The 18,201-nt window shown below is 36.2% G+C and overlaps 1 protein-coding gene across 1 annotated transcript in view; it reads left to right on the plus strand.

The window, feature by feature from the left end:
* The window catches only part of LOC131948921 (uncharacterized), a 66,561-nt gene extending 53,114 nt beyond the window's left edge, over window positions 1-13,447 (plus strand). The window contains exons 3-10 of the mRNA XM_059310651.1: window positions 2,996-3,162; window positions 5,027-5,160; window positions 6,656-6,714; window positions 9,097-9,242; window positions 10,189-10,369; window positions 11,306-11,404; window positions 12,349-12,480; window positions 13,273-13,447. Of these exons, the coding sequence (XP_059166634.1) occupies window positions 2,996-3,162; window positions 5,027-5,160; window positions 6,656-6,714; window positions 9,097-9,242; window positions 10,189-10,369; window positions 11,306-11,404; window positions 12,349-12,480; window positions 13,273-13,391 (1,037 nt within the window). The 3' untranslated portion in view covers window positions 13,392-13,447. The remainder of the gene's footprint in view (window positions 1-2,995; window positions 3,163-5,026; window positions 5,161-6,655; window positions 6,715-9,096; window positions 9,243-10,188; window positions 10,370-11,305; window positions 11,405-12,348; window positions 12,481-13,272) is intronic.
* The last annotated feature ends 4,754 nt before the right edge of the window (window positions 13,448-18,201 follow it).

Here is an 18,201-nt window from a genome sequence, read left to right on the forward strand (position 1 = left end):
GGGCTTTTGGGTCAAAGATTGAAAAGAATTATTAATAGCTGTATCGGCTTGCATACAACAAAGTTTACTTTTTTTTAAAAAAAAAATTTCTGATATGTTTAGATCTGCAGTTTGGTTTTTATTTTTTGTATAGACAGGTTGAATTAATGCATATCTTTTCCGTTATATAGGCAAGGCTGCCATTAAACTTTGTATGTAGGTTGCAAGTTGCGTTATGGTGTTTAACATTTATTTCATGAGCGACGGGCAATTAGAAAAATGCAGACGTTTCACTTTATCATACTTAACATAGAGAAGAAGTATTTTATTTTTTTGTGCTGAATGTGCATTTGCTTGATACATTCGTCTGAATACATCTTACAAATCCAAAGCCACAGATAAAAAAAATGTTGATACATGAAAAGTCGTGTTTTTGTTTTGTGTTAATAAAAATATTTTTCTGAAAAAATGCGCTCCAAGGGGAGTGGTTTTATAAGGCTTATAGCATGCTAGGACTAATGTAAAATTAAATAAAATGAAGTGTAAAAGATTTTTTGGTAAGGATTAGTTTTAAGCAAGTTTCTATCAACTGATGATTTGGTATAGTATAGAGCAACATATATCTAAATCCGATGATGAGAATGTGATTCCTGTTTTTAAACATTGGATGCCTTGTTTTTTATCTTATGTAATATACTTTAAACTATGTTTTAAACCTATTCTGCCTTATATCTAAACACTCTCACACATAGACACACACACACACACACACACACACATATATATATATATATATATATATATACATATATATATATGTATAAATATATATTTATATATATATATATATATATATATATATATATATATATATATATATATATATATATAAATAAATATATATATATATATATATATATATATATATATATATATATATATATATATATATATATATATATATATATATATATATATCTGTGGGTGGGTGGGTGTGCCTGTGTATTTGTCTGTGTGTGTGGGGTGTGGATGTGTGTGAGGTTGTGGGTGAGAGAGAGAGAGAGAGAGAGAGAAAAGTGAGAGAGACTTTGGAATATTCGACGACCTTATGCAGGTAGAATTAGACCTATCACCGTCACACCTATACCGGGACCTGAGACCTCCCCATCAGTCTGATCAAGGACCGGCTGAGAAAGAAAAAAAAAATTACTTAGCAAAACATGACGGTAGAGAGATATATCTCACCAGTACCTCACCTTCACGGGATTAGGTTGGCTCCCCCCCCCCTTTTTTTACATTTTTACCACTCTCACCAGACACTGACAAAAATTCCTACTTTCATTTTGACCGACGTGTCATCCGGCGACACTGATCAGGGGAGAGTAATCGGATTTTCCCGGTAAATTGGTTGGCGGCGGTAATTACAAAATTTCATAAACGCCACACTGTGGAAAATGACATTAGCGCTAAGTCTTATTTCGTGATTACTGATAACTTGATTGATGTATTGAATTCCCCACCCCCCCCCCCCCCCCACACCCCTCTGTGGGCCGGAACAAAACTAGGATGCACGGGTCCGATCTCAGACCAGATAGTTTTGCTTCAATTATCGGTCCTGGGTTAAGGGAGATAATTAATGTTTATCGAAGCAAGGGAAATAACTTTAAGACGAAAATAAGTTCCTTATCTTGTAAAGCGCAGATTGGCTCGGGTTTAATGAAAACGCTGGACAAATTAAATATTTAATTGAAAATTTGACTTGTGCGAGTGTTTGAATTATTCTTCTGTGTCTTGTTTGATTACATAACGAGAAATCTCGTTTTGTTCTAGAATCGTTTTTTTAAGAATATAACATTAACATACAAGGTCGAACTTTTCTTTTTATAAGTTGTTTGGTAACCATTGGCTGACTTAAATAGTAATAAGTTCATTGGTAGGGTATAGTAAATAATTCTCTTAAGACCTAGCGATCCATTTGGCAGATGAAGTAGTTCATGTTTCTTGACCTCAGAATGTAAAGGGAAGACGTGGTCAGCACTTTGCCCAGCCGCATTTACTTTCCCTAACATGAGTTAGGTACCCATCAGAGATGGACAGTATTTTTGCATTTTTAGCAGAGCACCCCCCTCCCTTCCCCAACCCCAATTTAAAAAACACACTAAAGAAACACGTACTCTACTTGTGTTTCTTTTATGCATCTCGCCTTAAAAACACCGACCACCTCTAAAATCCCCCTCCCCCCCCTTCCCAATACCTCGAACATGTCTACATCCTCTATACTTAAACCTTTGCCCTATTCTTATGAAGTTTCATACCCCCCTCCACTGGTAAATTTAAAGCAGAGGCGTAGCGACCCTTCCCGGCGCCCGGAGACAAACTTTTCGATTTGCACCCCCCCCCCCTCGAGATTTCCATTTGCACCCCCCCTCAAACTTTCGATTTGCACCCCTCCCCCCCCCTTGAGATTTTTATTTGCACCCCCCCCCCTCAAACTTTCGATTTGCACCCCCCTCAACCTTTTTATTTACTTTTCCAACCCATTTTGGCGCCCCCTAAGGTCGGCGCCCGGGGACATATGTCCCCCCGCCCCCCCCCCCCCCTCCCTCGCTACGCTACTGATTTAAAGTCCCATCTCGCCGTCATTGCACCCCCACCACTATTCCCAACGGTTCCAATTCTCGACATGCCTGGAATAATGCCACATGACAATACCTGAGCCAAAGAACAAGTCAATGTGTCTTTTGGTAGGAAATATGTGCTGATCATTTGTTGCATTGCGACTTAAACGATACAGTCTTGACAGCTTTACTCTGCTGCTCCGTCTTTACTATACACAAATCTCTACATTTGTTTAATTAACAGTTAATTTTCATTAACACAGAATCAACGCTAATGTAACTATGTTTTTGCGTGTAATTAACATCTTCGAATTATTTTTACATATATAATATTTTTTAACGTTCAATTCATAACAAAAACTATATTCATATCTGTTCATTTTTTAAAAATATTTCAGCACCATTAACGGCTTATGACGTCAGCGGTCACGTGGACAAGAGCGTCACGTTAAAGTGCCATCTGCAGACAGGGCTGCACGGAAGGGGGTGGTACGTGATCTCGTGGAAGCGCATTGGTGATCACGGCGCCGTGATCTCTTTGGTCGACTTGCCCGTGCGTGATAAGGTGAGTAGCCTACATGGGGGGGGGGCGTAATGGGCGCAGGGGGGTGGGGGGTAGACATAGGCGCAGAGAGGCGATCGTCATGGGGGATTGGGGAGGGGTCGGTATGGAGGGAGGTGGTCATTTCGTTGGTGGACCTGCCCTTGCATGATAAGGTGAGTACACTGGGGGGGGGTGGTCATAGGCTCGGGGTGTGGATACATAGGCAGAGAGGGTGGTGGAAATGGGCGTAGACGGGGGGAGGGTTATGGGCGCAGGGGGTGGGTGATGGTCATTTCGTTGGTGGACCTGCCTTTGTGTTATAAGGTGATACACAAAGGGTGTCTTAAGCACGAGATGGACATAGGCACAGAAGGGGGAATGTTATGGACGAAGAGGGGGGGGGTCATGGGGGGAAGTGGTCATTTCGTTGGTGAATCTGCACTTGCATGATAAGGTGAGTACACAGAGGAGGTGGGAGGTGGTCTTATGCACAATAGAGGATGGCACAGAGGGTGGTCGGTCGTTGGCGCAAGTGGGGGGGGGGTGGGAGGTGGTCATTTCAAAGGTGGACCTGCCCATGCGTAAGTAAACTGGGGTGGGGGTGGTCATAGGGCGGGGAGTAGGGAGTGGGAAGATCATAGGTACAGGGGGAGGGTGGTGGTCAGGGGCGCAGCTGGTGGGTGAAGGTCATTGATAAAGGTGGTGGATGAAGGTCATAGATAATGGGGGTGGGTGGTAGTCATAAGAATAGAGGGAGGGGTCATATGAAAGGAGGAGCAATGGTCATACATACATTTGCTGGTATTTGTCATTTTTACAAAAGTTGGGTTGTGTTCAATAGCACAGTGGGTTTGTAGTGGCAAATAGCAAAAGCCAATTTCACGAATCAAGGGAATGAGAAAAATGAAAACAAAAGAAAGCTTAGTACTAAAGACTACGCACGTCTTTCAAAACAATCATACAGAGGATAATTTAGTACTAAATCTTAAACACACCCATGTATAAAATCCCTTTAAAACAACGCAAAACAAAAACACAATAACACCACTGAATAAAATATAATGAAACCGCCTTAGACCTAAACCCTAGCTACGCTCATGGATACAATCCAAATAAATGAAAACAAGAAAATCGTGTTTATGTAATCCACTGAAAGAACTAGTATCCACTGAATCCACTAAATCCACTATGGTTTTAAAATACACAAAATTTTCAATCGCTCTTAACGCCGGTTTGAGATTAACGGATTAGAATTATTCCTTTTTATACTGGCACGCTACATTCCAAAAACTGTATTTTTAAATTATTCGAGAAACTCTTCGAATAAAATATCCTGATGCAGATTAAAAGGATTATGGTTGGTTTAACACACGCACACACAAAAAAAAAAACAACTAAGACTAAACACAACAAAATAATTATGCATTTTTGTCGAGGCTTAATGCAACATATTCAATCACTTTAAAAGAAAAATAAAATCCGATTCAGTAATTCTCAACGGAAGTTTGTTCTTTATAATAAAAACTAAATTCCAAAACTTTATTAGTAATCGAATCTGTGTGGTCTTATACTTTTCTATCTTTCTTTTTGTTTGAAATCAGACAGTCTACCAAAGAATAATTATTATTGTCTGTAGCTATAGCTTGTAGGTCAATACAATAGGGCTGGTAAGTAGGTCACCAACTAGTTCTACATTTCGATAAAACCTGCATGAGCAATAGAACTGGTTGGTGACCTACTTACCAGCCCTATTGCAACAAAGTTGTTTTTATTAAAAACGCTTGTTAAATAATAATAACAAAAAGTTTTTTTTATTTATTTATTTTTTTTTTTTATTTTTTTTTGCTAAATACATCAACGCAACGATTTTTGGAACCGTTCACAGATTCCGGAATGGGGCAAAGATTTACCAGCCCAGCTGAAAGCGCGAATGGTCCCTATGATCACCATACAACAGAGCCATGTTGAGTTCAATCTGCTCATCACCAACGTCACGTGCTCCGATGAAGGAGAGTTCAGGTAAATAAAAACACCATCGGTGTTCGGGAAACGTTGATGGTGTCTATGATAAAAGGTTTTATTAGATGCTTTAAAAAGGTGTCATTAGATGGTGTGTATGCTTAAAGAAGATGCAGTTAGATGGTGTTTATGCTTAAAGACGGTGTCTCAAAATGGCTTGTATGCTTAAGAAAGGTGTCATTAGATGGTGTGTATTGTATGCTTTAAAAAAATGTCAGTGTTTCGATATTTGACACCATGGCTAGCCATTTAGTGTTTAGCTTAAAGCTATGGTATTGTAGTGTTGAGACTATACGTGGTAATGCTCTCTAGAATAAATAAATAATATATATAGAGAGAGTAGTGAATGGTAATGTATAGAATGTAGATGTACTGATGATAATGTATAGAATATGAATGCCGTATATATATATATATATATATATATATATATATATATATAATAGTTTCAAGGTTATCAAAAAAAGGATAACAAAAATTAAGCCACAAACAGAATACGTATTTGAAATCAGGTATCAAAGAAACTGAAATGTCATGAAGATTAAAGATTAGTTTCTTTTGTTACCTGTCTTAGTGTCTTGCTTCCTCAGCTGTCCTACACTGATTGTGGGGGTGGGTAGGGGGGTAGAGAACAATGCTGTTCTTCTTAAACATGTAACTTAATCCTAGTCAAAAATGAAAAGTCGACACAAAGGGAGAGAAACATTCATAATGAAAGTGACAGTCAACCCTTTGTTAGGTATTTTGGAAATTATTATCTGGAGAAAAAACGTAAACAAAGCTCCATTGTTGGTTTCACTATTGGAAAGAAGATTAACATAAAAATAACAGGTGGGTTAGTGGAGGGGCTGATAGTGTTATATATATATATATATATATATATATATATATATATATAAATATATATATATATATATATATATATATATATATATATATATATATATATATATATATATATATATATGTATATATATATATATGTATATATATATATATATATATATATATATATATATATATATATATATATATATATATAATAGTATGAGATAGAACCCTTTAACCAGTAAAGAATAACTCAATTATTTGCTTGAATATCTTGAAAAAAAACAGTAACGGTAATTTCAGACAATATGCACATATTATTTTGGTTTATTTATCAAATACTGTTTTCTCTTTCATCTTTTCATACAAAAGTAAAAACATTTTATCTTCTATACTACACGTCATGGGAGAATGTTGTTTTTGTTTTTAAATCATGTAGTACACACGCTAGTACTTCTTAAAAAATAACAGACCGACACAATAAACTCTACTATTTTTTTCAAAAACAGATTTAAAATATATTAGCCTTGACTTATATTTCTTCAAACAAACTTTGCTTCAAGGTTGTTTTTTTTTTCTTTCTTCTAAACTCGAAGCTGCAAATAATAGAATGTTTCGGAATATTTGAATTCTATTTTTATAACGATTTTTATTTTTATTTTCCCAGATGTATTGCCATCACGCCTCAAGGGGAGGTCACTGCCGCGGCACAGCTGAGTATTTATGGTGAGTTGTGGGACGTGGATGCAGCCAAATCGTAGTCCCGAATCGATTGGTTAAAAAAAATCTATACAAATGTGGATTAACCGAGAATTGTTTGTTTTCGAACTGTTAAAACTGTTTTGGGATAGGTATAGAATATTATTTCTAATTGTGTTCATGAGTCTTCTATAAAAAAAAATAATTGACGTAATGATAAACCTCACATTAATCAATTTCTAAATGTATTGTAGATGATAAATAACAAACATTAATAGAAAAAAATGCCCAACACTGAACCTCACAATAATCAATTTCTAAATGTATTGTAGATTATAATTACGCAACATTAAGATAAATAAATGCCCATACTGCTAAATTCTATAACCTATTCAGTTAATTTAGAATGAAAAGACCTGCCCTTTATAGCAGGCATTTTTCAAATATTTCTTGACAAATCGATTTGATATGACAAATGCGGTCTGAAATAATAGTGTTAAAAAATTAACAAAGTTTCTCTTTAGACTTAGCGATCAATTGGGCTGATGAAGTAGAGTTCATATATGTCGTGACCTTGGCATATTAAGGAATGGAGTGGTACGCATTATGCCCAGCCGCTAATATACCTCCCCAAAGTAATTCAGGTATCAATTATAGCTGGTTGGACCCAGGGACGTCATGCAGTCACAGGTCTAAACGGAGATCCAAACTCGCGTAAAGACGTGGTAATATTAGTAAAGTAAAGTTCCCTTTTCAAACCTGACGGTCTAAAGGGAAGTAGAGCTCACTTGTTTCTGTGACCTCGGCATATGAAGAGATAGTGTGGTCAGCACTATGCCCAGCCGCCTTTACTTTCCCTAACAGGAGTTAGGTACCCATCAGAGTTGGGTGGGCTCAGTGACTGTCTACTGACTTGAACCCGCATTAAAGACTTACGGTTTAGCAGTCCAGCTCTCTACCGCTAGACCACTCCGTCCCCTGGGGTAATTAGGGTAATATTATTTTATCTGATCATGTCTGATCACTAGCTTAAATTCAATAATGTTAACCTCATAATGTAGTAGATAAATCATAAAAAGGGCCATCTAGATTTGAGCTAAATGTTTGTTCATTTAATCAGTGAGTTTTTGTGATGCCCAATCTTTCTGGGTACATCAGTGTATGTTTTTGGCAAGATACGCACAATATATTTAAGCCTAGATGTAATAACTTAACCAGGGTGAAACGTAAACGAGTACTTTACGAATAAAATCAAGTCAACACACCCTATCGGACTAGGCGTTCCAAATAGACAAAGTCAAATTTTCTGAGTGGTATGTAGTATGCCCAGCCAACAACATACCTCCCCAAAGTAATGCAGGTATCCATTTTAGCTGGGTGGACTCAGGGTCGTCCTACAACCACAGGTCTAAACCGAGATCTGAACTCGTATTAAGACGGGGTAATATTAGTAAAAGTAAAGTTTATCTGGGTACATGAATGTATATTTTTAGGCAAGATAAACACAATATATTTACGACTAGATATAGACACTTAACCAGGATAAAACGTAAACGAATAAGTTACGAATCAAATAAAATCAAAGCACCCTTTCGGACCTGACGTTCTAAATAACAGACAAAGTTGAGTCATTTTTTTCTGAGTGGTATGTATTATGCCCAGCCAACAACATACCTCCCCAAAGTAATTCTGGTATCCATTAAAGCTGGGTGGACTCAGGGACGTTCTTCAACCACAGGTCTAAACCGAGATCCAAACTCGATTATAACGGAATGGTGTGGTCATTTCTATGTCCAGTCGTCTTTAATTCCTCTAACATGAGACGTGTACCTGGGTGGACTCAGGGACCTCCTTTTGTCTCGAGTCCTGGATTCGAACTCGAGACTTACCGGCTAGCAATGGTGCTCTCTAACCACCGACCACACCATACCAATACATTTGGAAAGGAAATACAAATTTTCACATAATAAGTGTTCTCATAATATGCAACATCATACCCTGTTGTTTGCAATAAGCCTTGTTTTAATGAGTATCGAGTTGCACTCATCGTATAGAATAGGTTTACACATTGTATTCAAGAAAAAAAGATAAACATAATAACACACACCAGAAAATTTGTTCATAAGCAGATATAAGCATCATTTATTCAAGCTTACGACAACATCAATAACCAAAACTGTCCAGTCAGCAATTACGAATCCATGTATTCAAAGCCCAAATTCTCGCCATTAACTCTTATCAAGGTCATCTGTTCATTCCCGAAGGTTAAAATAAACACGCCCCCTCCACTCCCCCTCCCCCTTAATCAGGCTAATGATATGCATGGATGTGTCTGGTCATTCCTTGATGAACGGCTATTTAAAAAAAAAAACCGTCCTGTATTCTCTCCCCCCCCCACCCTCCTTAAAGCGGAGCCTGGGGCCCCCGAGATCGTCAACAAATACATCCCCGACCGTGAACACTGCAGCATCACCCTCCACTGTCGGGCCAACATCGGGTTGCCAGATAAAATTCTGGTCTGGTATACCAAACCTCCAGGATTCAATTATTTCTCGGTAATGTTCGTGTTTTTTTTGTTTGTTTTTTTTGTAATTTATTTATTTGAGTGCGATACAATTTATTGTACGTATAGAAGGAAAGTAGTGTGTGTAAGTGCGGTGTGTGGGGGAAGGGAGGAGGGGTCGTGCATTAATTGTATAACAGTCCTAGTCCTCCTTACCACTAGGTAGCGAGGTCGGGTGTCACCCGGTGCGGCACTTAATGGTGTCACCCCAAGGAGGCGTAGCGACCCTTCCCGGGGACAAACTTTCAAACTTTCGATTTGCACCCCCCCCCCGTCAAAATTTTTATTTTCACCCCCACTCTCAAACTTTCGATTTGCAACCCCCCCCCCCCCTCAAGTTTTTCTCTATATACTTTGCTATTTTTTGCCTTGGTGTCACCCCCTTAAATGGTGTCACCCCCCTAAATGGTGTCACCCGGTGCGATCCGCACCCCCCCCTACCCCGCTACGCCTCTGCCACTAGGACTGTTATACAATTAATGCACGACCCCCCATCCCCACACACACCATGCTAGAAGGGGTGGCTGAAGGGGTTCTGGGAATGTAATGTAGTTTTGGGTTGATTTTTGGTTTGTTTTATAAATATAACAGTACTAATATCCCAAGATCTGTAACAAGAACGAAATTGCTTGTATTTATGGTTGAAAAAATTATTTTTCCACAATCGCTTTACTTCCCCAATTAATGGGTACTATTTTAATCTAAATCGGCTTTGGAAAGGTCTCGAATACATTATACTGATAACTAGTTTGGACGAATTAATCAACTATTCCTTCGAGAAAAGTAAATATTTCCTATTGATCCAGAGCCATAAAAATTTTACATTGAAGAGCTGACTTTTAGTTAAAAAAAAATTGTATCGATATGCATTAGATATACATGTAATTAAAATCATAATTAATTAACACGTTTAATTATGTTTTATAATTAAAATACAGCTTCTGGACAACCAAAGGGACATAATCAAAGAAACAGACGGATGTCATATTTGGGGCATGCGCGCAGTGGATGTGGCGATCACCAATCAAATGTTTGGGACACACTTCCGGTGTGGTTACCCTGGTTTCATAGAAACAGAGGGAATGTTTGACGAATTAGTGCCCAGCATCAATGATACAGGTACATGTGCCAGGGATTCGTTTAGTTGGGGAATGTTTGGGAACATGTGCCTAGCATCATGGTCACATGAACTTATAGCAGAGATTTGTGTAGTTTTGGCAATTTGTTCACTGAATCAAGGTCACATAAACTTGCATCTGAGATTTGTGTAGTTTATCAATGTTTGGGGACATGTGCTCGGCATCAATGATACAGGTAATTGTGCCAAAGATTAGTTTAATTATGTCCCAGTGCCAACGGCATAGGTACATGTGCCAGAGATTTGTTTAGTTGGCGAAAGTTTGGGAACATGTGCCAACATGTATGACACAGGCACTTCTAGCAGAGAAGTCTGTAGTTCAGGAAAGTTTGGGCATTTGTGCCTAGCATCAAGGTCATATAAACTTGTTGCAGATATCTGTGCAGTTTAAGGATGTTTGTGGACATGTGCCCAGCATCAATGATACAGATACATGTAGCAGAGATTTGTGTAGGTTAGGGATGTATGTGGACATCTGTCCCGTATCAAAGTCACTCGAATTAATTTAAATTATTAAAATAAACTAAAACGTAATTTTTCAGTAAGAAATTTTATAGCTGGAAGGGAAGTATAATGTGCTTTAAATTAATGGTTCTCGACCTGGGCTCGATCGAACCCCAAGGGTTCGGTGAGTCAGTCTCAGGGGTTCGGCGGAGGTCAAAGCACACACCCGACTCATATAATTAACGATCGGTTTTTGTGAGTGCGGACAAAAGAACAATAAAAAAAAGGGTTCGGTGAATGTGCATATGAAACTGGTGAGGTTCGGTACCTCGAAAACGTTTAAGAACCACTGCTTAAAATAAAGCAATACGTTTATGTTTGAAAATCCTACATATTTTATAGTAAATAAAATATGGTGCCTTTGTTTTCAGCGGTGGGTGAGCTAAGAATTATATCCAAATATTTGTTTTCAGCGGTGGGTGAGCTAAGAATTATATCCAAATCTGACGCGGGTTGTAGCGAACCTCCTTGTGAGCACATGCCTTGTCAACCTCTCATTAGGAACAAGGAAGGTGAGTGTTAATTAGGCAATAACTAATTACAATATAATGCGTGGGACATGTATACCTTTCCGGTTAGTCGTCAACAGAGGCATCGAGAAGGGCTCGAAAAAAGACAAATTCTTTACATAGTAAAGGCGTTCGATTTTATCTTAATCTGGAACTTATCGAGAAAGAAAGGGGAAAGTGTTAACAAATACTTTAATATGAACCTCAGAAAAAGTTGACTTCTTACAAGTTGATATTAAACAAAGGCGTTGTAAAGAGTGTAAAATAATAATAAGTAAACCAACATGATTTATAAAAAGATATGCTGTCTTATTTAGTTTAATATATTAGTAAATTGGATTCACGTACAAGTTAAATGTAAAAGCTTCTGTTACTTTAGTGTATATAAGCATTGAAATAAAACTTACTAGCTACATTGGTACAGAGGGACGGAGTGGTCTAGCGGTAGAGAGCTAGACTGCTGGCCCATAAGTCTTAAGCTCGAATCCGGGTTCAAGTCAGTAGACCGTCCCTGAGCTCTCTTTAGAAAAATACAGGTCGGCTGGGCATAGTAAAAGTAAATCTTTGTTCTTCATGTAAAATCGCATTTTTAAAACACAGAAAGACTTTTATTTAATCACCGTTCATTTAATCATTAAGTTAAGCCTTAAGGTTAAGTTGCATTACTTAATTATTTTGCATGGGGCGGATAAAGTAGAGTTAATGTGTTTCAATGATCTAGGCATACAAGGGAACATTGTGGGCAAGACTATGCCCAGACACCTTTCCTTTACTTAACGTAGGTTATGTACAAATCTTAGCGGGGTGGACTCGAACTAAAAAAAATTTCGGGTTAGCAGTCTAGCTCTCTAACACTCTCTCCGCGGAGTCCCACTATGACTAGAATCTAGATAGAGAGTAACCTTGACATTGAAAACCAGATGCATTGATTCTGTTTTACCTCACAGCAGACGGTGTAACCATCTGCTGTGAGCCTCCTCATAGGGCGCGGGCTTTAGAAAACAGAACTGACGTCACGCAGAACTCAGAGCCTGACGGCAAGTCTAGGCATCCGTCTGATGGTGATAAACCGTATCATGGTAGGTGATTGGACATACCAAATATATATATATATATATATATATATATATATATATATATATATATATATGTGTGTGTGTGTGTGTGTGTGTGTGTGTGTAAGCTAAGTGACCAATCTTCTATCAATGCAACTAATGTTACAAATTTTTGATCAGTCATGCAAATTTTTATTTTATTTTCAATTAGTTTTATTTTGTTTCTCTCTAGAGTCATTTCCCTTATATTGTTATCTTTAAATTTGCTCTTAGTAACGTTTTAGCTTTATTTTTATTTATTTTTTTGTTTAATAAAAAATACTTAGTGCTAGCAGAGTTTCTTCCAGGCATCTCTTCGGTGGGACTCACCCCCCCCCACCACCCCCGAAGAAGAAAGTCTGCCGCCCCGCCCCTCCCCCCTCCGAACGAAATGAGATTTATATAGAAAACATAGACTTTTACCGACGCCCCCCCTCCCCGTAAAAATGTGGTCCGCCGTCCGTCCCCCACCCCCCGAAAATATCAACATGCCCCCCCCCCCCTTGGAGAAAAAAGTCTGGAAGAAACACTGAGTGTTAGATCTCGAAATAAGTCTTTAGGACTAATGTGTTTATATAAAGTTTAGAATTATGTATTATGATCAAGTTACAGTTATGACTACGGTTAGCTGGTGGATATATATATATATATATATATATATATATATTACGCCGTTGTGTTTGGATTTAACTCTTTTAAACTAAGACCCTATTACCCGAGGATTTGGTACCCCTAAACGGAAATGTACTCATGTATTTCCCACTATTTTCTCCACAGACACTGACGTCAGAGCTAGCCACGATGACCCCCACAACAGTACCTCACCTATCTCAGCGTTACCGACCTTTTATCTCATCTGTTACCTCATTTTATTCATCTCAACCGACCTTCTCTAACTAGGTCAAGAACTGACCTGTTTTTATAAACTGACCTAAATTTTATACCTAAGAAAAATTCAAAACACGAGTTTTTTAAAAATCTGTGCATGAAATTCAATGGATACATTTGTAAAATCGGAATTTTTAAAAATCAGATCCACAAAGAAATATCAAAACGCCCGGAGATTTTAACCGCTGTAAGATCGATCAAAATCTGATTTTACTTTAACGGATTTTACGTTAACAAAGAAACGATATTTTTTTTTTAAAGTGTTTTTTTTTCTTTTTTTTTTTGTTTTTTTTTGTTTTTTTTACAAAAAAGTAGATGATTTTTTTTTAAAAAAAAGGTAACTGTTTACCTTATAACTTTCTGGATTTGTATATCAATGATGAAGAGAGAAGTGAAGAAATTGTATGTAATTGTGAGTGTATTGGTGTAAACGTTCAGCATTCCATGCCTTTTAAGACGATTACCAAGTATTCGAGTGCTTAATTACACTAGATGAAAAACAGCCGGCTAGTACTGTATCTACTTGAAGGTCTGGTCTATGATTCATCATCATCACCTTTTTTCCTGTTCGTGTCTAAGACATATGGGGCGGGTGAAGTAGAGTTCATCTGTTTTAGAGACCTCGGCATATGAAGAGATAGTGTGGTCATCACTATACCCAGCCGCCTTTACTTTCACTAACGTGAGTTAGGTACCCATCACAGTTGGGTGGACTCAGGGACGGTCTGTCCGGATTCGAACTCAAGACTTTCGGGCTAGCAGTCTGGCGCCTGTCTTTGATTACACAGTTTAATAAAAAAAAAACACATGTGATATAATTTAAAATAGTGACATATTCTTCTTTCATCCGAAAGAATATATTCTGCAAAAATAAGTTTGTTCTATTTATAATTTAATCTTTCTTGCCACTATAAGATGTGAGCAGTATAGAGAGATGTGATTTGTTGCCTAGTACCTACATCCGATCGTATAGCAGATGATTTGAAATGTGATGTTAATTATGCAATATATTTTACTGTTATTCCGTTCAGGAATGCTTGGTCTTTTATTAGAAACTGCCCGTAGGTGTATTCCATGTATACATGATTTAAAATGGCTGTGTTATTTTGTTCATAGTTCAAGCGAATAAAAGGAAAATAAGATAGAGATATTGTGTTTGATAAAAAAAAAAACACTTGTTTATGTAGATTCTGAGCATGGAGTGGGGGCTTTGGGAAATGAGATAAGTCTTTAAATTCAGTGGCATCGATGTGACTCAGCCACAATAGGATACCCAGACTACATTGGAAAAACAAAGCATGTGTTTAAAAAAAGGATATGACCTGCTCCCTACACCCATCGAACTTCCTAACAAACCTATGTTGAAAAAAAATACCTGCTTCCTAATACCCCACCCTCAACTTCCCTCTCCCACACCAAACCTATGTTTAAAAAAAACTGCTCTCTCCCACCCCCGTCCCATTCCCCATTCCCCACTAACCCTATATTACAAAATGACAACTTGCATAATCAGTTACTAAAAACAAATTCCGTGTAGGGTTGATTGTTCAAATCGGTTTTTAAATGTCAATATTCAACTACTTTACATAAATATAATGGTTTTTCATATAGAAAAAATAGCAGCCAATGCTATACTCACATTTTAGTTTGGAAGTTTATAAATGCAACTATTGTTTAAATGTGATCGATAAACAAAAAAAATCACCTGCACCATTATTTTCTGTTAGATAAAATACAAATTGATATTGATAAAAAAAAGTAAATGTTTAAAAGTAACATATTTACTGAGAAGGATTTAATCTTGATAGAACATTCAGCTGACCCTTAAAAACGTGTATTATTTTAACTTCGGTGCATGATCGTTAAAAAAAATAACAAAAGACTTTGATGCAGAAATTAAAATCGACTACCCAACAAAATATGTTTGATGTTATAAATGCAATGCAAATTACCTTTAAAAAAACTAACATATTTCAATTTATTTTCGAAAAAAAATGTATGATATCTAATTATACTAGTCACTTGTGATGTGTGCGTCTGTCTTGTACATAGCCATACGTGTCTAATAAGTTATCTTAATTAGTGTACACACACTGAACATAATAATATGCTTAAGGTGTGTTTGGTAAGTCTGACTGAACAGTGAGCACATATATTTATATAATCTTGCTGAAATTTATGTTTATATACACTGATTAATATATATAAAATATTGTTATGATGCATGTTTTTGTTATACTATATATTATAAAGCTTTTATTGACTTGTAATATAATTAATTATGTTAAACATTCACGGTTGATTCTTAAGCTAAATATTTTCTATTCAGAATTCATTTTGTGGCGTCTAAAAGAAAGTTGTTAAAAGTTCCAAAATTTTCAACAAATTTTAAAACAAATTCTTCTGGAAATTATTTTAGATTGTTGGAAATTATTAATTTTTAACCTAGCAAAATCTTTCAGAAATTAATATTGAACATGAATTAATGTTTCTATTTATAGCCTTGCTTGTGTTCGAACCATTTAATTCGCTTTACTGTAAATATATGAGCATAATTTATATATAAAATGTAAGTAGTATGTTCTACGACAAATGTTTTATATATTTAAATTAAGTTTGACATTTATTTTGTAAGGGATCCAACACATGAAATAGTAGACAAAAAGTTACTTATGTCCCTTTGATATACTCATATTTATTATTATAAAGCAGTCTGTACACTACGCTTTTCGTATAGCTATTTTAGTAAGAAGGTTTCTAGTTTTCCGTTAGGTAATACATAAATAAATACGTATTAAAATATGTGTACAAGGAAATTTATTGAAAGTAAGTAATTATATTTAGTTACTGTAGTAAATGATTAGGCCGCTCAAAGTTTAAAAAAGAAATACTTAATTTAAAAAAAAAGGTAAAAGCATAAACTAAGCACCTAAAAACATTTAGTAGCTATTTAATTCAGGTGTATGAAATTGCGCTAAACAATAACAATATAGCAATAGAACAAAAGAAATGTGTTAGCAGCTACATCGTTTTATATAAAGAGTGCCCCGATCCCTTAATATGCGTACATAGTCTAAGCGGGTGTGTCCTTGAAATGTGTACATAAAGTAATGTTGTGTATAATTTTTTTTATAGAAGAAAATGGTTAAATAAAATTTAGTTCAAACTGTTCAATGCGTTTTTCTTGTTTTATATTATGGTTATGGAATCAGAGTATCAAAATGTACCCTCTACACAAAGGTGACATACGTTCTTATGAAAAGGTGAGACTTGCCATTATACAAAGGTAAGACATTACTCATAGGTGAGAAAAAACTACACAAAAGTAAGATATAACAGTACATAATAATGAGATATGATATTACACAATGGTGTGGAATTACATAATACAATTAGGAGGTATGACTACACAAAGGTGAGATATGACATTACACAAAGATGACATGAGATTACACTATGATTATATATAGCATTATACAATAATGAGATATGACATATCACAATTATGAGATATGACTACACAAGGTGAAATATGACATTTCACAAAAGTGAGGTATAATATTACACTATAATGAACATGACATTACACAAAGGTGAGAATTGAATTTACTTAAAGGTGAGATATGGTGAGATATGACATTACACAAAAGTGAAATATGATATTACAGTGTAATGAGTTATGACATTACAAAAAGGTGAGATTTGGAGTTACACACATGTGAGATATGACATTACATAAACGTGAGATATGATTGTATACTATAATGAGATATAACATTACAAAAAGGTGAGATATGACATTACACTAAGGTGAGATTTGGCATTACACTAAAAATGAGATACGACAATACACAAAGAAAAAACGTCATTATTCTCAAGCGTAAAATTGGGTAAGAGGGATGAGATACAATTTTCGAGTGTGGAGTGGTTTAAGAAATAGTTCAAACTTTTGTGACGATGTATTACTATAGAGAGAGCCAGTGGTTTCTGACAACCGTGCGGCTTATATTTTCTGCACACTGACCAACTCCAGAGGAATTTTATAATCTCTAAAAAAAAATTTAAGCCAGTAATGAAAGAAATAAGTTGCGATAATCATAACAATGTTACATTGAAAGTAAGATTATGAAAGATTAAAATGAAACTCAAAACTACAAAAAAATTTCATGACAATTTGAATTTAGTTTTTTCCTTTGACCACTACAGTATCAATCATCAACCAAAAGTCATTTAAATATATTATTAACAATCATTAAAAAAACAAGTAATTAAAAAAAGTCTAGTGACAATTTTAGCGCAATTTCCTTATGTTATCTAAAAATAGCTCTGTCGTAGCGTAAATCAAGAGCAGGGTTAGTGAAACCATTGGTTAGTTATTAAAACGTTTTTACATGTTTTATTTACAATAGAGTATATGACTAAAAACCATTGCGCGCCCAGCTACCGAACGTGATGTCGCAGCCATTGAACGTGATGTCGCAGCCATTGAACGTGATGGCGCAGCTATTGAACGTGATGACGCGTGTGGTGTGGTTGCATAAAATGCCTACTAATTCGGTCCAAATTTTAATTAATTCAAAAAATTTGTTGTGACCGAACGAAAGGATATTTTTGAAAACTTTCTTCGGCAATATTTTTTTAAATTATAGCAGGAATCGATTGGTACATGTTTCAAGTCGCTAAGTGGTCTGGTTGCCGAGATATGGGCCAAAAACTGCTTTATTTCGAGGTTTTTTGGCTTTTCCGGGAAATCCATGAAAGAAACCCGGAATTTTTATGGCCTATGTTCATCCTCGTAACTTGCTTAACATAATTGCT

This window comes from Physella acuta, unplaced genomic scaffold, assembly GCF_028476545.2.
Source record: "Physella acuta isolate Inbredline_101_S28 unplaced genomic scaffold, ASM2847654v3 ptg000665l, whole genome shotgun sequence".
Taxonomy (NCBI): Eukaryota; Metazoa; Mollusca; class Gastropoda; family Physidae; genus Physella; species Physella acuta.